This window comes from Squalius cephalus (genome assembly GCF_949319135.1).
Source record: "Squalius cephalus genome assembly, chromosome: 12".
Classification (NCBI taxonomy): domain Eukaryota; kingdom Metazoa; phylum Chordata; class Actinopteri; order Cypriniformes; family Leuciscidae; genus Squalius; species Squalius cephalus.
The window spans coordinates 27,345,826-27,368,805 of record NC_137133.1 but is presented as its reverse complement, the minus strand read 5'-3'; the positions used below and the strand labels follow the sequence as shown (position 1 = coordinate 27,368,805).

General features: G+C 35.2%; 3 protein-coding genes across 3 annotated transcripts in view; all 3 read right to left on the bottom strand.

Annotated features, from left to right (window-relative positions):
• Nucleotides 1–12,165, bottom strand: part of tdrd6a (tudor domain containing 6a) — a 33,595-nt gene extending 21,430 nt beyond the window's left edge. Inside the window, exon 1 of the mRNA XM_079889352.1 lies at nt 11,880–12,165. The gene's annotated coding sequence lies outside the window, so the exon portion shown is untranslated. The remainder of the gene's footprint in view (nt 1–11,879) is intronic.
• Nucleotides 12,166–13,766: 1,601 nt separating this feature from the next.
• On the bottom strand, nt 13,767–16,709 carry sf3b6 (splicing factor 3b, subunit 6). The gene is made up of 4 exons (XM_079889349.1): nt 16,542–16,709; nt 15,991–16,109; nt 15,720–15,858; nt 13,767–14,030 (listed from the first exon to the last, which is right to left on the bottom strand). The coding sequence occupies exons 1-4, from the start codon at nt 16,569–16,571 to the stop codon at nt 13,941–13,943; spliced, it is 378 nt and encodes a 125-aa protein (XP_079745475.1). The 5' UTR covers nt 16,572–16,709; the 3' UTR covers nt 13,767–13,940.
• A 1,372-nt stretch (nt 16,710–18,081) lies between these two features.
• The window catches only part of vsnl1a (visinin-like 1a), a 29,126-nt gene continuing 24,227 nt past the window's right edge, over nt 18,082–22,980 (bottom strand). Inside the window, exons 3-4 of the mRNA XM_079889507.1 lie at nt 21,827–22,042; nt 18,082–19,749 (exon numbers count right to left, since the gene is read on the bottom strand). Of these exons, the coding sequence (XP_079745633.1) occupies nt 19,552–19,749; nt 21,827–22,042 (414 nt within the window). The 3' untranslated portion in view covers nt 18,082–19,551. The remainder of the gene's footprint in view (nt 19,750–21,826; nt 22,043–22,980) is intronic.

Here is a 22,980-nt window from a genome sequence, read left to right as displayed (position 1 = left end):
GACCTAAAAGACTACAATCAAATGTAAACAGCCCCCTTTCCGTTTCCGGTAGCGCAGTAATATCAACGAGCAATGAGTCCTCCAACGGAAATCAATGGATTTTACAAAATGCCAAATAAAACACAACAGAAACTGTATTTCGCAACGCTACTTGTTTTTAATCATCAACGAACACCACTAACCACTCGGTGAGTTGCACAGTTTTGAAAACGAATGTTAAGGATTGTTTTAAGGACATGTTTGTGCATGGCCATTGACTCCCATTCTAATGCGGTCATGGGCAATTCTAAAATAGTCAAAAAGTCGCGACAGGAACCATTGTCAATTTCTTTGTCCACCACCCTTGTTCATCCAAAACAAACTACTAAATAGACTCAAAGTGTTAAATACCGGAATTGTCCTTTAAGTGCATAATCTCATCTCAACTACGGATAGGAAAAGGGTATTACAGAAGAATTCTAACTTGACAAAGAAATCCTAACTTTAGTCTTAACTTTAACCCCACTGCTAACTAGGGTTGGGTATCGTTTTTCTTTTTTTCTTTCTCGATACCGGTGCCAAATCAATAGGGGTGTAAGAAAAAATCTATACACTTGAGTATCGCAATATTTTATTTTGCAATACTGTATCGATTTTCAAAAACGCAATATCGATTTTTTTTTTATTGATTTTTTTTATTTTACGTGCAAAAATATTCATGGTAAGACAGTGGTTCACGTTTATGTTGGGTTTAAATCCCTACCACTATATGGCTATGCTGAGACGCACCACTAGTGTCCTCGCCTAACATTTTAGCTAGATGTTAACAACGTAGCTATGGCTGAACCCTGTGTAAGACCGGCTCCTGCTGCATTCCGTGCTGAAGTGTGGAATCATTTTGGTTTCCAGAGTAAAGAGGGCACTACCGATATCGACAGGAACCATGCAGTTTGTGAATTGTGTCTGGGAAAAATACTCTGGTAATACCATGAATTTGATTGCACATAATGTGTTATGTATTGTGACAGGGGCTATATGCATTTTCTTTTATTATGGCCTATTTGAGCATATAAAAATTTGCTCACTAAGGCCGGCGAGACACTGGCTGCGTGGCGTGAGCATCTCAGCTGCGTGGCGTGTCCGTTTTTATTTCGGCTCCCATGTTAACAGGTTAGAGCTTGCACACTGCCTGCGTGACAGCCGCGCGGAAAACGCGTGCATGCTAGAAATAGAACCAACGCCTATTTTTCACGCAACACGCAAGCGTGTTGGAAGCGTTTACTGGCTAAATAGAATAGGAAAAGATGTTTATGTCATTTTGACACGAATACATATTAATAAATGTCATTTTGATGTTTGAAAGTTTATAGGTTTTGACATAAATGCAAATATAAATGTAATTTAAAAAACTATTATCGATTTTCAAATACTGCACCTGTCAATACAGAACGAAATATTCTATAGCCTATTTTGCCGTCAACACTGCCGACGTTGTCTTTGCTGCTATATATTTATGTTTAACATGAAGTATAGTCCTTCCACAACTCTCTCCCCATATGTCAAATATATCACCAATGAGGCTTATGTCACCTAGCAGCAGCAGCGCCGCGTCAGACACGTTTCTGGAGTGCAAAGACATAGAAAACGCCACGCAGCTGACACACAACAGAAACGCCACGCAGCCAGTGTTGCCGGCCTAAGAACATGTGAACCACAATCCCAAACTGGCAGTTTGATTTTCTGTGTACTGAATTGTTTACCTAAAGTAAACTTCTTTGACTTTCATGCACATCATGTCTTTTTTTAAATATTACTTTTTCTAAAATTATAGTCCTTCTTTAAAAAAAATCCCAATATATCACCTTATGCACAGTATCGAAATATATTGCAATATATTGAATCGTGGCCCATGTATCGTGATACGTATCGTATCGCCAGATTCTTGCCAATACACAGCCCTACAAATCAATACTTTTAAAACTGTACTGGTGCCTGAACCGATACTTAAAAATAAAAATAAAAAGAGAGCCTCAAACCGATGGTGAATGACATTAAAGAACGGCTTTTTTATTGAAAAAATAAATAACTAAATAAATCAAACAATTTTAGAGTAAATAGTAGGGCTGCACAATACATCAAAATGATCGAAATATGCATATCACAATGGCTTGCAATAACTGGGGTCATGAACAAAAGACAAAGAAAATCACTCACTGCTCTTGGCTGAATAACTTTTGTAGCTTTAATAAGAATCAGAATATATATTTAATTCATACAATGAAAACTAAGCAGCGTTTTATTTTTACATTTGTTTATTCAGTTTCTGTTGTTAAATAAACCTAATATAGGCCCCACCTGAAACCCTAAACCCCGTGGTTTACACTGATGTTAAAAACTCTTATTTCTTATGCTATAGCAAAACACTGCTGTTCACTTTCAGAAGTTTTAGGGGTGTTTTCTTGTCACAAAAAGAATGTGAAGCACATATGTAGGTTATATAATCTTAAATATATTTTAAAGATAATTTAAGTTCATTTTACACACTTTAAGCATTATCATATCGCATATTAAAAATCGCATTATTTAAAGGGGAACTTGGCAACTATTTCAACTTAATAAATCTGTTTAGAAATCATTTGGATGGTTAAATAACCTGTTCTGGTGAGAATGGTGACTTTCCCCGCACCCCCCAGCAGAAAACCAACCTTGCAACATGGGGACTAGCGTCCCGGTAAATTGGAAATAGGAAGTCTCGTGAGAAGTGAGAACGAGCGAGAAACACAAACTGCTTTACGGCAATTCAACAAACACACACGCCATATCAGGGGGCTCTACGCTAACTTTTTTCCCCAAGGAGTACATGTGCTCCTAAATGAAAACATTTAGGAGCACACAAAGAAATATAGGAGTACAGTGAAAAAAGTTGATTAAACTGCTCAATTCATATGGATTAGTTTTATGATCTTTTTATGAACTTTTTTGAAGCATCAAAGTGGTAGTTGTGTAGGCTGTCAATTGAGGGAAAGAAATCACTCAGTTTCATAAAAAAGTTCTTCATTTGTGTTCCGAAGATGAGTGAAAGTCTTATGGGTTTGGAACGACATGGAGAGTAATAAATGACAGAATTTCCTATTTTAAGGTGAATTACCCGTTTAATAATTATGCAATTATTTTTTTTACCCTACTTCAAAATATATAAAAAGAATGAACACCTCAATAAAGTATAAAGTGTTAAAAACAAAAATGCCCGCTTGCTTTTTTCCTTTGCAGTAGGCTACATTAAAAAAATTAGTTTTTGTCGTCTTCCTGTCCTCAGTGTCGACTGTTTTGGTCGGAACTTCAGTTTCTGCACTTGGTCTTTTGGTGAGACCTAAACGTTGCTAAAAATTTTGATACTCATTTGCAAGTATTGATAGTGTGCGGGAGTTCCTTGTTTTGTTTTTTTGAGACTATAGGCTTCATACTGTGTTGCGTAGCTCATTAAGGGCCCCATCTTGCACACAGCGCAATTGACTGTACACCGACGCATGTATCATTCCTATATTGCACCCGCGCACAGCGGACTTTTCCCTCCACAGACGCACGTCGGTAAATTAGGAAATGAACATGCGCTCTCGGGGGCAGTTCAGCGCAGAGGAGGAGGAGGCGTGTTCCGGCGCAAGCGTTCCCTGGTGCTATTTTGCAGGTTTAGAAAACAATTCCACCACTGACCAGGAAAAACCTAGTCTAAAGTCTAGGTTGTCTAAAGCGTTGTACAAGCGTTATTCATATGCTATTTTAAGGGCGCATGCTTGGCCATAATCGCGTACACTTTGCTTATCTCATCTACACACAGATGCAGCAGTTCTCTTTTTAGAAAACCATACATTATTACAAGGAAAAATATTAACACACGAGGGAAATCATTGTTGTGTCCATGAAGATGTGAAAAAATAGGCATAAATCTAGCTTACACATTTACAAAAATTATTATACGCCCGTTTAACCGAAGCTAATTTGGGTGGGTTTCTCCCATCCCCAATGTAACTAATGTCTTTTACGGCCCTGGCGAGAACGTCGGTCTCCTCGGCTGTGAACTGCTCCTGGTGCGCGCCTGGCAAATCCGCCGTTATAATAGCAATCCGCCATGGAACAAGCGCTCCTGCTCATAAAGGGAATGTGAGATGATGCTCTGATTGGTTTATTTCACGTTATGCCCAAACCACACCTATGAATAACGAAGCTACTTCAGACCAACCCATTTTAGATTTGTGTCGGGCGCAAGAGTCATTTATCCCACCGGTATAATAGAAACAGCGCCCAAGACCCGCCCACAAAGTTACTTGCGTTTCGTGCTTGACACTTGCGTTTCAGATTGTTAAAATAGACGTTTTTGTGTTTACTTGATTTTTTTTATGGTGTAGGGGCCTGTTTACACCTGGGGCCTCATTTATAACAGTTTATAATACGCACAAAACATGCCCTGAAAGAGGCGTACGCCACTTCCGGCGCATAAGTTGTGATTTATAAAAACAAACTTGACGGGAAAATTTGCGCACCTGCACGCAAACTCTGACCCATGCGTACGAACATTTTGGAGACGGAGCAGTTTGGCGACACCGATGGTGAGTTGGAGTTAAATGTCTTTTTGGTCACTTTTAGAATTAAAATTAAACATAATACAGAAAGATAATACAAATATAATTTCACTCACCAAGCCTGTCACTTAAAGCAAATATCCATCCCTTCTTAAATGTCCGCGCCAGCGAGCGCGTTGGACCGTTTAGTGAAACTGACAGTTTAAATAAATAAAATAATGATTTAAACTATGTTTTACTTCTGATATAAATATTTAGATTAAATATGCCATTCAAATTAATGGAGAACACTTAAACATGAAATCATTACTGAGAAGTTACAACATTTTTTATATTCAAATTCAATCAATATAAATATTTGTTGTGGATGCGATGTTTTTGAACACTTTTCCTGTAGCGTGCTGTGTTTTAATGTTTTAACCACAGAGATAATTTCTTATGATAATACAAGATTGTCTGAGAAAATAGTTTCGTGCAAATAATGCCCAAGGCCTATCTGTTTCCATTAAAAATATAAACAATTAACCCTTTAAAGCCTGACACATTAAAAAAATGGCAGAAAATTATATATTTTTGGAAATTAGATGTTTATTAAGCCTTGAATCAAAATATAAAAAAAATTTTTTTGCCAACTCATTTTGTTTATGATATATTTTTTGTATCACATTTGATACATCAGGCTTTTGGGGAACGTTTTGCTTACAACAGTGTAGATTTTAGAAACAAAAAATCTATTATGCTTTTAACAGTTTGAAAACATAGCAGTTTCTGTCTTTGTTCAGGCAAAGATGCACCTTACACTTCTCACAGTACACATGTGAGAAGTGATTGTTGGTGCAATGCTTGCATCTTTGCACCAACAAAGTGCAAAGATACACTTTGGCGGCCTATAGCTTTAGGCGGCCTATAGCTTTTTTATTTATTTATTTGATTTATTCCCATTTGGAAAGAATTTTTTAAATTACTAAGCAACCACTGAATGGAACAACACAAATTATATATCATTTTAAAGCTTAGGATCTCAGCTTTTTAATGCATCTAATTACATTTATTAATTCCTAACGAGTGCTGAGTAATCCCTCTAAAACCAAGTGTACCGCCAGCAGGCGCCACCTAGCTGCGAAAATATTCATAACCATATTTTTCAAAAATCTTGCCTTGATTAACACAAAGTTGATGTCATTTGAAAGCTTAGAGTCTGAACTTTACAGTGAATGTATCCACTTTGAAAAACTCTTAAGTATTGCTGAGTTATTTGCTGATAAATAGAATTTCTTTTTTTTCATAATCTATAAAATAATGTACTGCAATGTGTCAAAAACATCATACAGCTCATGAAACATTCTCAGATAATTGAAAATGGCACTTCATTTTTTACAGCATATTATTACAATTAAAATGAGCCCAAAATTAACATAATCTATTGCTTTTATGACAAGATATTCTTCATGGAGAAAAAATTGCCCATGAGGGGGTGTCAAAGACTGTACAAAAAGGCTCTCTCTTTTCAAAATGCTGTAATTTTTGATTGCTTTATCTAAAAATTTTTTTTTTTTATCCAGATGCAGCTAACATAGGGGGACTTCACTAAAAAAGAATTTTCCTCCTACCTTATTTCCTTCCTGAGTTATTACATGACAAATAAGAAAGATATGCAAAATCATAATAAAAATTATATATTGTCTTTTATCCGCCGTTTCTTGGCAGGACAATGTCCAAATGTAATGTAATTTATATTTTCAAAAAATGTAAAAAGAGTTCTTTCAAACGATACCTACCTTTTGACTCTCCTTGCTATAGTTTTGGAGTTATTATGATTATATAATTTTTATATGGGGCAAATTTGGCTGTTTCAGGCTTACCAGTTCATTTCTCTGTGTGTGTGTGTGTGTGTGTGTGTGTTTGTGTGGGTGTGTGTGTGTGGGTGTGTGTGTGGGGGGGGGGGGGGTGTCTTATTTGCACTCTTGATGTTTTAGAGTGTCACCCCTTCATTGCTGTACACTTTTTTTCAGCACAGTGGCTGATCTGTAGCTTGTACCACCAAAAGTTTCTCTGAGTTTTCCTATTTTTTTCATATTTCCCATTCGTCGCCCGTTTTCGGGCGGGAGGAAGATAAGTGTGACTTTTTTTTACGACCCTTTACCATATCAGAATCATCTCCTTGATTTTTTTTTGTGTGTTCATATAGGTAATAAAACAAAAGTCACCAAGTTTCACCCCCATCCAATGAAGCAAAAAAAAATGTAACAATTCGAAACGTTCAAGTTTTCGCCCGTTTTCGGGCGAAGAATCCCAGAGGGTTATGTCATTTCAGTCATTAATTGCCATTAATTGAATCATCCCAATATTGTGTGTGTTTGCATTGTGGTAGTCATAAAATAACATTACTACATTTGACATTACTGTTTAGACTGCTTTATGTTCCATTAATACCTGTTGTATCAAATTTGATACACAATTTCCAACACGATTTACTCGTAATTTAACGATTAAATTATTAAGTAATTATGCATTATTTCAATTCAGAAAGTGTTAAATTAATTATATCAGGCGAAATCCAATATTATTTTTTACCTTAACAACTTGAAATTAGCCTTTATTTTCCTGTCGAAAGCGTCTAGCTTGATTCAACTCGCAGCCGCCAATTTGAAAAGCTAAAAAAATCACCCCTCTACTGCCTGCAGTACAGTGAAATTCCACAAGATGGCAGAATACACGTATCAAAATAGATACAACAGGTTTTCAAAGAAAGTATTGCTCTCACTGATTCAGTATATGTCTTAGAAACTCGTGTATCAAATATGATACATGCGGCTTTAAAGGGTTAAAAATACAATTCGGCCAGTGGAAAAGATGAAATGTATTTTACACTATTTGATTTATGTATTCAAAAACAAGACAAGGATAGGCAAGTACATTATTTTTATTAATGTAATGTGTCTTGTACCGTTAAACGTTATCACGTGGATGAATAATCATATGCAAATGATATGCAGATGAGGGTATGCATAGTAAAACTAGGCGTTGAAAGCTCCATATATGGTTATTTCGGGGTGGAGACGCATGTGCGCACAATCTTCCGCTGACTGGGATTTATAAAGTGAATTCTGCGCAGGTTCTGGCGTACGAACGGTTTTATAAGTCTGAATATTTTTTTGCGTACGCCATTTTTGGCTTTCAGGCGCACGTACACTTTTAGTAAGGTTCCTACGCACAGTTTTATAAATGAGACCCCTGGTCACTTCATGCGTTTTTACTAGGGCTGTCAAAAGATTAATTGCGATTAATCGCATCCAAAATAAAAGTTTGTGTTTACATAATATATGTGTGTGTACTGTGTATAATTATTTTGTATATATAAATACACACACATGCATGTATATATTTAAGAAATGTTTGCATACATATACTGTATATATATTTATATAGTTTATACTATATATAAATATAATTTTTTTTATATATAAATAACACATTTTTCTTAAATATATACATGCATGTGTGTGTATTTATATATACAAATTTAATTATACACAGTACACACATATATTATTAAAAACAAACTTTTATTTTGGATGCGATTAATCGCGATTAATCTTTTGACAGCCCTAGTTTTTACTGATCAAAACGATTCCATTTACACCTAACCTTAGTCACATAAGTGTGTTTTCGCAAAACTGATATAAATCGGATCTTCTATTCCCGCACTATATGCAGATTTAATGTAGGCCTATGCAGAGTTCACGTCACCAAAAGCAACAGATATGAGCTGCATTTTATTGATCATAAGCTCATTTCAAAATCAGGGATTGGAGAGAGCAACAGCAGCACTGGTAGCCTAATATCATCGTGGTAGCCGCGTCATCATGTTATGTTCACATCGCGCAGTTGCAACCCCGTCCTCTTGCTTGCTTTCCATGTGAAATCAATGGTATGCTTCGCTTCATCACGCTGTTGTTCAGTGTATTGAGAACAGCCCATCACTCGCGCACTGTTCTTGTAAATTATTTTTCAAGTTCGCACATAACTATTTTTAGGCGCAAATGCGAGTGAAATACTCGCACTGTAGAGCCCTGGACGTCTATGTAGTGTTTTAATTTCATATTTGTTTATTTTATTACTTTCTTCAATGCTACTGCTAAATACACCAACTGTATCTGAAAAAATAAAGCACTATTTTATTTGTACAAGTTGTGTAATGTGTATCTTTGTTCTTATTTTTTTAATAACAAAGAAAATAAATGACAAAGATTTTTATCTTTGCCACTTTGGCCAAAATGTCTGCCATTCTTTTTTATTTTATATTTTGTTACTAAGGCTTTGTTTTTAAAATAGGGACATTAGTTTGGTTGTAATGCTCAGTCACTTGCAAAATAGTAAAACCGACTTGAAAAAAGATTTGAGATAATAAAATACTGAATCGTGATTTCCCTGAAAAAATCGTGATATGATATTTTTGCCATATTGCCCACCCCTAGAAAGAATTCAACCGCCATGAGGCGATACTTGACTTGCCAGTGCATTTTTTTAACCTTTGTAAGGGCATTTTTTCTAATCTTATTAAATGTGTCATATTTGTCAAATTCAAACATTTATATCTATAAATTAAGTTAAAATGATAATGTTTGAGATTCAAGTTTTGAATATGGAAATATTAAATGATTAAAATAACTGAAATGATAATTTAAAAAAAATGAAACAAACAAACTAAAAATCACCCCTTAAAATCATGTTAGTCCACTAATACTGTTCACTTGAAGGAGTGAATGAAAATGAGAGAGTGAATTCAGACAGCCATCGAGCATACATCGGTTGTACAGTCGTTATTGCAGTGCAATGTCGGATTAAAGGGACACTATGCATTTTTCCGTTTTTGTCAAAAAGCGACCCCTAGAATCGCTGTGGAGTACTTGTATTTAACGTTACTGTCGTAAATACCACTCGCGCAGAGCAGTCTCTACACTCACGGCCTGATCCCCTACCCCCTCAACACCGGTACCTGTTCAGTAGGATGGAAGCTGTAACGAGTGGAAATAAGGTGTGGCCCCTTTAAGAGCTGCGCGAGCCCTGTTGAACTGTCGGCAGTCTGTATAGAGCTGGTAAGTCCCGCCCCTTCCGCTAACCCCACTGGACCTCTAGGTTGAAAAATCGTCAATGCAAGTGAATGGGAGAAAAAAATTTTTTGGTCCCGTTTGAATTTTGCCATGAATGTGAACATATGTTGTCTGTGAATTTAATATAATTTTTCGTGTAAAGAATGCTACAATTTAGCTGGTAGAAGTTTGATACAGTTAGACTTTGTGTAAGAGCACTTTGTGGACTACAACTCTTTGCTGCTTTCGACGCGAATCTGAAGAAAGAACAGCCGATTTGGTTTGAATGTTGACATTTGGGTACAAAACACACAGGCATCTCGATCTGTCTCTATATGTTATCGCAGCATTAGCACCGTGATTTGACAAGTGGAGGGAAATGTGTTATGGGGTGACGTCACATAGGCGACATGTAGTCTTTCTCGTTATGTCTTTTCCACAACTGCTAGCCAAAGAATCATACAATATACTGTCAAACTCGTAACATGAAAAATTATATTAAAAATTCACAGACAACATATGTTCACATTCATGGCACAATTCAAACGGGATCAGAAAATAATTATTTTCTCCCATTCACTTGCATTGATGATTTTTCAACCTAGAGGTCCAGTGAGGTTTTACGGATGGGCGGGACTTACCAGCTCTATAGTATGTGCGCCTCGAGCACCCTTTTCTTTTCCTTGACTCTTCCGACCGCGTTTTCGTCTACCCTGACATGATTCACATCTCTAATGCGTGCTAGTGTTTTCCATAGAGGCTGCTTCACATGTTGTTGATATATGTGGCGTCGTGCTGTAAAGCAAGTCGTGATTCTAGCGAGATTTATCGGAGCGCCACCTCTCAAACTTGTTTTGCTGGTTTTTCCAGCGGCGTCCCCCCCCCCCAGGCTTTGCTATCGGGTTAATTCGCCCTACTACGAGTTGTTTTACCATCGAAATGATTTCAAAGCTGTTATATTAAGGTACAATTCTTACATAGTGTGCCTTTAAATAAGTGCACTCAATAACGTCCACTATGGTTTCGGAAACTACAAATTGCTGTCCCCTCAAATAAAACCCTATTTGAGGGTATAGGGGGCGATTTCGGATTCAGCCACCGTCTTTATGACTGAATCAATTCAATTGATTCGTTCAAACGGCTGATTATTCCTAGTGTAGGCCATTTTGTGGCAAACATGCACTTTTTATTAAAAAAACAAAACAAAAAAAAAACATGAAATTACCACTATAACCAGTAGATGGTGGCAGAGCAGCACGTATTCACTTTGAGCCATAGAAATGCTCATGAAAAACTTTTATAATCACTGAAGCTGTCGGTCAGTTCAGTATGATAAGAACAATGGTACATTTAGAGTAGAATATTAAAAATGTTCCCTATAAAATTAGGTTTTTGCATCCCTGTTGTTAATAAAAGTTAATTTTATCTGCATATCATAACTGATTCTCAAGGTTATGTAAAATACAGCTGTGGGGGGACAGGACACAAGCCAGTGTAATATTAAAATATAAGTTGGAAGAAGCCTTTAGCTGATGTTTAAACTTAAAAACACTTCATACTGTATTTTTTTTACAGACCACACAACTTGACATGAAACAATACATAACCTTCCGCATTAACCCCTCAGTTTAGCTCAAGACACCAGCTGGAAACTACAGCAAATTTACATTAACAGTATAAAAGTAAAGTAACACGAGGAAATTAGAAAATGTGCTTTTGGAAGGAGTCCCTCAGCTGACCTCTCACAGGTGAGATCTGAGAGATTGTAACAGGTGCAGCCTCTGATTACCAACACAAGAAATAAACAAGTAAAATAAAACGAATTTGCATTCTATATAGGATCATTAATCAATTGATAATCATTATTTTACATCGATATAGATACGGTAGCGTCAATAAAGCGTCAGGTCTGCAAGAGAGAGCGTGAATTTTTTTTTTTTTTTTTTAAACTGGCAAACGAGTAACTGGATTGCGCATCTAGCATAATAAAAAGCAAGACTTTTACATTCAAATGTAAGTTATGACTTACTAAACTCTCTCCCACCACAAGTGAATTAACGTTAGATTAAATAAACTCAATTTTAACCCCATCCAGAGTCGTGATTTTCCCTAACGTTGTGCGAATGACTAATTTGCGACAAAACAATCTCGACAAATGTCGCTCATTTTGATTAGCACACATTTAATAGATATAGCCAACATAAAACGAACACGTATTACGAACACTCACCACTTTAGGGTAGATTCCGCTTTTACTTCACTGATGACCGACGACATCTTGGCTTCTTCTCAACCGTCGAGGCGGATTAAATTGTAAAGGCACACAAACCGAAAAATTGATTTTCACCACGTGATACTTATATTAGTTATAGCGAACAACTAAGAATCAGTTCTACAAAAATCAGGGTAAGCGTACTATTTCTACAAACGATGTTCAAACGGAGAAATTAGGATACGTAACTAGACACGACTGTCGCTTTCGCGCCTCGTTCTCGCGCGTTCAGCTGATTGGCTCATTTATGGTCAGACGGAAGTGCATTAAAAACGGAAGCAACAATAGTCCAATAATTCTTTATCTAATTTTTTTTTTTACAAGCAAGTCTTTTTGACATGGTGTTTGGCTTTTAAACATAACTTCTCTCCTCACTCCTTTTTTATTTGGAATAATAAGTATATTACACACCGAAGAAAAACATTATTTTTAAGACATTGGTTTGAGACTGATATACTATTAGTTAGTCAGTTGTTGAATTCTGATGGTCAGTTTTTGAGTATTACTGAACTATGTCGGAAATTTAAGTGTCATATTTCTGTTAAAGAATATTGTATTGTCATGAATTGTATTTCTGCCAAAATTTTGTCTCTATTCAGAAATCAGGGCTCTAGGGGTAACACTGCAAGTAAAGTCTCCAAACATTTGTTTTTAGATAAACTTGATTTAATTAATGATAAATTCAGTATGGATCATCTGAACCAATTGATTAGATCTCTTTTGTCAGTATCTCTTCTCCTCCATTTAAATTTGTTTGGGTTAATATGTTTTCCTCATTTGAGTGGGAACATTTTTGGGGAGTTCTTAGTCGGTATTGTGTATCAAATTAAACCAAAGAAGTGTCTTTTAAAATTGCTCAGAATATATCCTGTGAAAGACACATTAGAGCGTTTTCATCTGGATACAGATTGCAATTGCTGTTTTTGTACTTGTGAAAGAGAGTCTATTGTGCACTTATTTTTTGAATGCCCCTGTTCTTCAATCTTTTGGTATGAGATGTTTCAATTTCTAGGTGTTAAAATGAACTGCAACCTAGTCTTAAATCTGTCTTACTTCATACAAATGAATTTGACTTTTCTAAAAGAAAAATGTATGTCATCGATTTGTTTCTATTATTAGGAACATTTCATATTCATCAAACTAAATGGAGTAACTCAAAACCCAACTTTGCTCATTTTAAAACAGCCTTTAAAATGTATTTTGAGTCTGTAAAGTTTTTAAAAAATCAAAAAGCCCAAAGATTTGTATCTCTGCTAAATGAATTTAATATGTTTGTGATGCACTTTATCTTTTGTTTTTTTTTTGTTTTTTTCTAATTATTGTTGTTTCAAGAAATGTGTCAAGAACTTGATATCAAATTCTGTAATTTTGGAAATTCAATAAAAATAATAAAATAAAATAAAATAGTCCAATAATAATCCAACGCAATATATTGAATAATAATACTGGATTACTAAAAAGATAGATTGGTTAATTTCAGACACATTACAATATAGTATACAAAATATTTTAAGACAAAAAATAGGGGGCTGCATTAAGGCAGCAAAAAGTTGTTGTTTTTTTACTCAATCAAATCTCTAAAGCAACTTTAAAGTTACTGCATAACCAATGCCATGTATGCAATTATATTATTTGAATATTTATTTATTTTGCAATCAAAAACAAAACAAAAAACATCAATGACAAGCATTATCTTCAAATAAAGTAATATACATTGTGTTGTTATATGCAATATTTTAGTATTAATCAGAGAAATGTGAATCCACTAGTTTAATAAAAATGTGCAAATAAGACACCAGACAGTTATATTAAAAAAGGAAATCAGTGATTTAATAAAACAAATGCTGATGAATAAATGCCAATTTATTCGATATTAACAGAACTCACTGAAAAATAAATGGGGTCAATATATATAACAAGACTTCAGGCCAGGTAATGAACACTGTTCAACTGACATTAAAAAAAGAGATGGATGCAAGGTGGGAAAAACAACAATAACAGAAAAAAAAACTATGTTGACTATTTCGGTGGGTCTGTGTTTATCCCGTACTTCTCTTTGAGAAGTTTCAGCTGCTCCTCCTTTTTCTTTGTGTCCATTTTTTGGAAAGCCTTGGGGGGGAAGGGAAACAAAGGTAAAAACTTATCATCACATTCTCATTGCTATTAACATGTCAAAGGTTCATCCAAAAATTAATCGTTGGACAATAGTTAATTTAATGGAAAGAACATTCTGCATAATATCCATCTTTGTGTTGTGTTTCCCAGAAGATAGATAGCAGTTTGAAACAGAAATGACGATCTTAATTGTTATTTATGTATCCTCATTGGTGAGCTACTAATTTCACAATTATTGAAACATGAAAATCTTTTTGAAATTCACACCATCAAGTTGTGTATAAGTGTTGGGTAGTAGTAACTGATTATATTTAATCTTCTAGATCGGCCATTCCCAAACTGTGGTCCGTGAGGGTACTGCAGGTGGTCCGTGGAAAGGCAAAATAAAATATAAAATAATATTTTTTTACCTTCATTTTACCAGGAAATTCCCATAAAAAAAAATAAAAAGTAAAAAGAATATGTAGGCCTATATTGATATAAAATTTAAATTAAATTGTCAAGTTATTGTGTGATTACTGGCTAGTGACGCTCAGCTGTGACGTTCATGTTCAGTGCCGTTACAACCACAACATGGATCGGTGGATAGTACCTTTATAGGCAGTTTATATGAAACAAAATGTTTATAAATGAAATGAATAAGGCCTGTTATTATATTAATTTCCAAAAATAAATTGTTTTGGTTTCTTGATCTCGCGTTTCTGAAATGTTTTGCGGATGTGCTGTTAAGTGGACAAACTCAAGCCTACTTTTTGAGGACTTGTAAAACTCTGAAGATTAATAATCGCCAAAGGTTTTGAAATGCTGACTATATCCAAGTGTTCTTATTACTGTATAGATTTCATACTCCATTGCTATGGAAATAAGCCTGTTGTTCAAATTAACCTGATTATGCCCTCGGGCGCTTGAGTAAATAAATCAATTAAATATGTGGCAGCCGGTTGTGTGCAGTAAACTTACTTTTAACAAGCCTGTTGTACTGATGTGATGACCAGTTATAGTTTTAGTGCTAGTAAGCCTATTTAGAGGTGCGGATTAATTCAGGTAGGACTGTGTGTAGACACATTTTATTATGTGTATTATGAGGTGGTCCGCGAAAATTCCTGATTACAAATAGTGGTCCACACACACAAAAAGTTTGAAAACCCCTGTTCTAGATTATGTAATCAGATTACAAAAATCAAATTAGATTATAATACGTATTAATTGGAAAATTGAGAGGCCGCACAGCATAAAATAATATAATTTTTTTTTTAGTTAGTATTTTATTTAAATTGTTTTTATTAGATAATTTCTTATAATTCATATTATTATAATTCTTATAATTAATTAAGCTTTTCATAAATTTATGAATGCCCTTCAGTTCCTTCGCAAATGAAATGCTAGTTAGGGAAACCCTGCTGTAATGTGTAATGCACAAATCAACAAATCAACAAAATAGAATAATTTATCTTTGAAATTACCAATAGGCTACAAGGTTATACTATTTGAATCGTTATAAACAAGTTAGGTCAAAAGTAATCAAGAATATATTACCTAAAAAATGTGAAATGTAATTAACATGTGAATTTCATGACTAACTACAATTTATATCATGTCATTTGTATTCAGTAATGGACTACAATTTGTAAGTAATCTACCCAGCACTGTGATTGAATCAAAGACAAAAACAGTTAAACTCACCCTGTTTGCATTATAGTACAATACGACTAAGTATCTGTTGCAGACGTTGAATCCAGAAAGGTGATCACAGGCATTTTTGGCATCAAAGATATCTTCATATACAACATAGGCTGTTCCTCTCGTTTCTGGTGTGTTCCCACTGAAAGAACAAAAGAACAATCAGTTTCTGCACTTACAAATATAAACGTGATTAATGAAACAACCAGTAGCTGTAAGTAAGTGTCTGTCAAGCATATTGGTACGCTAATATAAGAAATAAACTGATACTCACACTCTGATTTGACGAATTGGCCCGTACTTTCCAAAGATGTCATACATCTCCTCTGCAGTGATCTTGTACGGAAGGTTACGTATATACAAGATCCTGTTCACCTCTGGAGGTAAACGAATCTGAAACATAGCAGCAAAGAGGAAGATTGAGATATAGATCAATTGAAAATAATTGTTTCTTATCATTTAAACACAAACCACGCCACCATTTAAAGAATTTGAACACCCTCAAGTGCTTCGAATAACATTTAAGTATGAAACTGAATTTATGAATTCCCACATGGACGTAACATGATAAATATTTTAACCACATTTCTATACTAAAAGAGGGAATTCGAGTCCTAAATAATATGTCCACATGTATAAATACAAAAGCAGGGAATATATATTTTATCATACCACTAGCAAAAGCGCTTACTTTTTTGTCTTAGAGGTAATTGATCATTTTTATACCAGGAAAACAACAATAAACATCCATCTTAAAAGTGTGGATTGGCCATTTGAGGGCCAACCTATCAACATAACGATCATCTGAACCAAAGCTGGACTTACATTCGCTCGTTTAGCTGCTTGCATCGCCATGGTTGGGTCTGTTTAGAGGAAACACAAACTCAAACTTTGCGAGAAAAAGCCTCAACTATTCTATAATCTGTAACAGCTAGCACAAGCTAAGTAGCTGCGCACTTTGCTATGTTAGCTTGATCGCGCAGTGTGATGACGTTCTTCCGGAAAGGCTGCGGCCAGGTTCCTTTGAGGTGACGTCAAACTGCGATTCTACTTAATGTAACTTTATTATAATGTTATTTGATACCAGTTCCTTGTTTCGTGCTGCCTGCCCCCAATGAAACGGCACTTTTTTTTTATCTATTACACATATTTTGGTCTATTTGTTTGGTTTGGTTTCTATAACGTGAACAAAACAAAAAAAAAAAAAAAACTAAACTACTAGGCTACTTAATTATCTTTTATTGTTCCTTAACAAATCACATTCATTGTAGTAAATTCAGTCACCAAAAGCCCTTTAATTGTCTTTGAAAAAGATATCGAGCAATAGGCTATATATCCAAGCTATTAAATCTTCATAAATTCATTTATTTTGTTAAAGAATGCAGTATATGTTGTCGAGGTGTAATATTTTACTTTATTTTTGTTATCTGTTTTATCTTATTTATTTTATTTAGTTATAGCCTTGGCCTGTTTTAAGTCATTTTTCATTTAAGTATATATTTTCATTTATTCATTATTTACATAGGCTATAGCCTATGCTTTTTGTTTGCCTATACTATTTAGAATTCAAGACTCTGCTGCCATCTAACGGACCTCTTCTGTTATCACAGTTTACTGGATTTGCCAGAATGATATGGGCCATTTCTGTTATGCAGGAATTTCCATGCCCCCATCATGTAATGGGTGAAATAATAAACTCCTTGAAATTGAATTCATTTTTTCTTAATAATTTCACTTATTGGTTGTGATTGATGCAATGTCCACACTCCACAGGAACATCTGACATGAAAAACTGAAAACTGACAACTATCCCAGGTGTTTCTTGATTTTGTACTTTCTTTAATTAAAATGATAGCGTTTCATGGATGTTTTCCTTTCAATTACAGCACAAGTGTATTCAAAAGTGACTCCAAATTGCATAAAAGTTACTTGTATCTGTCCCGATTTGTGCTGATTAAAGGGATAGTTCACAGTTATTTACTCACCCTCAAGTTGTTCCAAACCTGTGCTAAGTTCTTTCTTCTGCTGAACACACAAAAAAGAAGATATTTTGAAGATGGTTGGTGACCAAACAGTTGATGGCCCCATTGAATTCCTTCCATTGAATTTGTTTTCTCCATACTATGGAAGTCAATGGGACCCCTGGGCCTGTTTAGTTACCAACATTCTTCAAAATATATTCTTTTGTGTTCAGCAAAAGAGAGAAAGTCATACAGGTTTGGAACAACTTGAGGATCTAATCTATCCCTCAACAATCTATTCCTTTAACAAATTATATGGTGAGTGCAGGTGAGGTAATACATTTCAGTATCTACATATTGACAACCAAACTCCTTTCGAATCAAACCCAGACATTGAGAAAATATCCCATATACTCTTTTATTAGTTTAAACCACAACACAATGAGTTAGTGCAGCCATGGCATCAGGGGCACAATACATGCTATATGTACAAAATAACTTTTAAATTGGAAAAGTTTGCCATTGTATGAATTTGGTGCGGTGCCTACGTAGGTAAACATTACAATGACGTAAAGCTCTTGACACTGGCAGAATGTACTTTCAAATGGAGCACAGAAATGTGCGTATTTAGAAATCGAGTCAGTGCTCAAAATGTGCAGTTGGTGCAAATGCCTGGATTTAAAAAGTAATAACATTAGGGTTGACCTTTAAAACCCTCAGTTAGAGTTCTCCTTTAAGAGCAGCGTGTAAAAAGTATGATTAAATACAGTCTTGGACGGTTTCAGCTGTCAAGAACGAGTTGGGAGTTCCAACAGATACATGTTTGAGGCAAAATCATCTTTAAACCTAATGACACAACTCAAAACTGATCTTCACAAATTCATTCCATGCCTGGGCCCCACATTAATCTGCACACTGATATGCAATTTATTTCATTTGATCACATTCTGAAGTGCATTCTAAAAATGCACGGCTTGTAAGTTTAATATGGGGATATTTTTTAATGGCATAATATTTCGACCATGAGAATGAATGCATGGTCTCAGTGGTGGAATTGTTCTCACCGATTACATTCGGTCCCATTTAACCCCCTCACATGTGATGTACATGCTAGACAGAGAAGGTGTAGTATACTAGCCTTTTCCCATCTAGTGCACCACATTTGAAGATCTTTGCAAAACCAATGAATTATTATTATCCATCTAATTCTACTGCACAACTCAAATTTCAATAGCTGTTTTTTCTTTTAAATAAGGCTTGTTATCATTCTTTATGCAGGATGCAAATGAGGGAAGTATTCTTAAGGCAAACCTAATGGCATGCAAAGAAACTACATTTATATTCACCAACAGTACAAGCACATTTGAAGGGAAAAGTTCGATGGACATGAGCTTATCTTTTTGTCCATCCAGACGAGTGGGTAAATCCGGAATAGTTACGATTACCATAAGAATCAGTTCGGTTGACATTACGCAGTATATGGTACACATAGCTAGCATCAGTACAATAAATAGTAGCTCGATTTAACACAGCACATCAATGATGCGCAAGCTCCAGTGGATTCAGAAGGTACTTTGCACACTCTTCACATATTGGCAGTTAATTTTGACAACTTAATATGTATGTATATTAATATTCATATAATTGTATGTGTGTATGCATGGCATGTTCTGTATGTGTGTGAGCAAAGGTGTTTGTGTGGGTGCGTATGTGAAATTCGTTAGCAAAGAACATTCTCATGCACACAAGTGTTTCAAACACAGGAAGCGGATTCATTGAAAGGTAGTCCAAGCAACTTTTTTATCAGTGGAAATAGCTGCAAACTGAATGGAACATTAATCATTTGTGCAGTCCCTGGCTCTTTTCCGAGACACTCATTTTTGCAGGTCACACTGCAGCAGTAATACAATGGAGGGGTCACCCTTTGCTGCTTCTTTAAACTCGTCCAATGAGATCTGGTCGTCGTTGTTCTTATCCATCTTACTGAAGATTTTGTCGACTCGTTGCTCGGGCGTCAGGCCGTCCTCGTTCATCTTCATCATGATAACAGTCCCCACCATCTTGTAGATTGCCTTGAAATGAGAAAAGCAGAACAATTTAGATTCAAATCTTTTGGAAAGTTAGTCAATCCCCCTCCATTTCCTGTCCACTCTCTCTCTCTCTCTCTCTCTCTCTCTGACAATGAGGGGGCGACTCACTCCACATAGAACAGTGGTCCTCAAACTTTTTGACTCCTAAACTCCTAAATAAGTACCTACTCAAGAGAGTATGGGACTTCGGACGCAGCCCTAGGCTCCTCATTGTCCACAACAATATTTGAAAGCCCCATGTATTTTCCAGTTGTTTATGATTCTCTGGATAATGATTAAGGATAAGAATTTAAGAAATATTTTTACCAACAATGAACCTTTTGTCCGATAATTCTTTATATTTGAAAGCCGATAACCAATATATTGGCCGAGAAACCTGATTACAAATACAAAAGTCTCACCACCATTAAAGGAGAACTCCGGTCAATTTTAACATTGAGCTCATTTTTTTGTAAATTTGGAGTGCTGTCAGTACAGAGAACAACGACAAAAATCGGTGTTGCCTACACCGTGTTATCCTCTTTTTAAAATTTGCACCCTGTTGACTTCAATGGGGCAAGTTTTAAACCTGCTTTTAGCCTCTTAACATCCTTGATGTGTCATTACAAGTGCACAGGTCATGTGAGTGATTTCTTCGGAGTGAACGCGGGTGAATCTGACTGCAGTAGATGTGAAAGATATGAATAAAAATGATATTTATTTAGCCAGCGCTCATACCTGTATTTACATCCTGTTTTCGGTCAAAGTCCATAGTAATCGATTGTCGAGTTCACGCGCATTGGTTTAGTACCTATGATCATGCGCGTGAACTCGACAATGGATTACTATGGACTTTGACCGAAAACAGGATGTAAATACAGGTATGTGTGCTGGCTGAATAAACATCATTTTTATTCATATCTTTCACATCTACTGCAGTCAGATTGACCCGCGTTCACTCCGAAGGAATCACTCACATGACCTGTGCACTTGTAATGACACATCAAGGATGTTAAGAGGCTAAAAGCAGGTTTAAAACTTGCCCCATTGAAGTCAACAGGGTGCAAATTTTAAAAAGAGGATAACACGGTGTAGGCAACACCCATTTTTGTCGTTGTTCTCTGTACTGACAGCACTCCAAATGTACAAAAAAATGAGCTCAATGTTAAAATTGACCGGAGTTCTCTTTTAAAAGCCATGTCCCAAGCACACAATTCAAATGTTCTCATTATAATTATATGTAGTCTATATTACATACTTGCGTTGCACATGTTGCACTTAACTGTATTTTCCTTTTTTGAAGTGATTCCAGTCATATTTCAAGCAATTTAAAACCATCATGGTGAACAGTGCACATCTGAAGTGTCTCAGCTGATGGACATAATCCATTATTTATCGGCTTTAATATATTAGCCACATTTTCTTATCGGGCAGATATCTATAACATAAAAAATGAACATATATCAGCCGCTACCGATATGGTGGCGGCCGATATATCGTGCATCCCTAAAATATTTCAGAGCTTGGAATTAATAGACATAGAACAATGGTTTCTAAGAAAAAAAAATTAGCATTAAAATATACCGAAACAATTTAAAATCAAGACATTTATTTGAATTCACCCCCTCAACAAATGTTTTCTTTTTTTTCTTTGAGTAACCAAAGTTCCCATAGTCTTGAAAAACCTGGATAATATGAGGTAGCCTAATTTTAAAAGTGTGAAATCCATTCTCATGGTTCATTTCTAGACTTGGAAAAATCATGTAAATGATCTAAATGTTTTAATACATTTTTATAAATATATTTTATAATATATGAATTTTTCTAGTTATGCCAAACTCTAAAATATTTTATTCGATAGAAATTGTGAGTAAAACATATTTATGTTAATCAGTAATGCATGAAAATTGTAAAAGTCAGTGGGCCTTTAAAAAATGTCGTGGACAGTTGGGGCCTTGGGGTTCACAATCACTGATATAAAATAAAACAGCTTTTCTTATGTGGCTTAAATTTTCATTTAGTTTTGATTAACTTTCATTGCTTTATGCAAGTAAACAGAAGAACAGACTGAATCGAGTACCTCTATGATCTCAAGCATCTCAACTCGTGTAATTTTGCCGTCTCCATCCAGGTCGTACATGTTAAAGGCCCAGTTGAGTTTCTGTTCGAAGCTGCCTCGTGATGTGATGGACAGGGCACAGATGAACTCTCTGAAGTCGATGGTGCCGTCTCCATTCTTGTCGAAGGTTCTGAAAGCGTGCTGAGCAAACTTTGAGGCATCACCATAAGGAAAAAACTGCAAAAGAGGAAAGACAATACAATGAATCAATTTATAATCAATATTGTTTTAATTGGTAATCTAAGTTTGTTTGTTTTTATCTGTCCTAAAATTAATTTTCTATCTTGATAGTCTTTTGAAAAATGCCTTTAAAATAACAAAAGCCTGGTCATTAAAGACAAAAGATTAAAATCAATCATTTTAAGTAAGATAACTCTCAATTCTAACTAAGTCCCTGAACCTGAGAAAAGCATATTCCTGAAAGTCTTATTTGGGATTGGTTATATTTATTTAATTTTTTTATGAAATTATTACTTTTATTCAGCAAGACCACATTAAATTGATCTGAAGTGACAGTAAGGACATTTACAATGCTATAAAAATGAATGCAGTTTTTTATTCATCAAAGAATCCTGAAAAAAAAAAAAAAAAAAAACATGTATCATGGTTTCCACAAAAATATTAAGCAGCACAACTGTTTTCAACATCGATAATATAATAAGAAATGTTTCTTGAGCACCAAATCAGCATATTAGAATGATTTCTGAAGAATCATGCAAAAATTAAGCTGTCATGACTGAAAAAAATAACATTTTTAAAAATATATTCAAATAGAAAACAGTTATTTTAAACTGAATACAATTTTACAATATGTTTTTCTGTATTTTCGACCAAATAAATGCAGCCTTGGTGAGCATAAGATACTTCTTTCAACCGACCACACATTTATGAATGGTAGCGTACGTCCTTTAATTACAGAAGTAATTTCATTTTTTAAAAAGCAGCAGAGTTGAAAAGGCACTGAATCACAGGAATGACCTCCATACTGTTATTTCTGTTGGTCAGAAATGCTCATCTTTATATTTTCTCCTATTAAAAAATTGCTTCATTTTAGTGCTGCGGGACTTTAACTGTCATTTCGTTGCATCAAGCTGAAACAATAGGAACTTCACAGA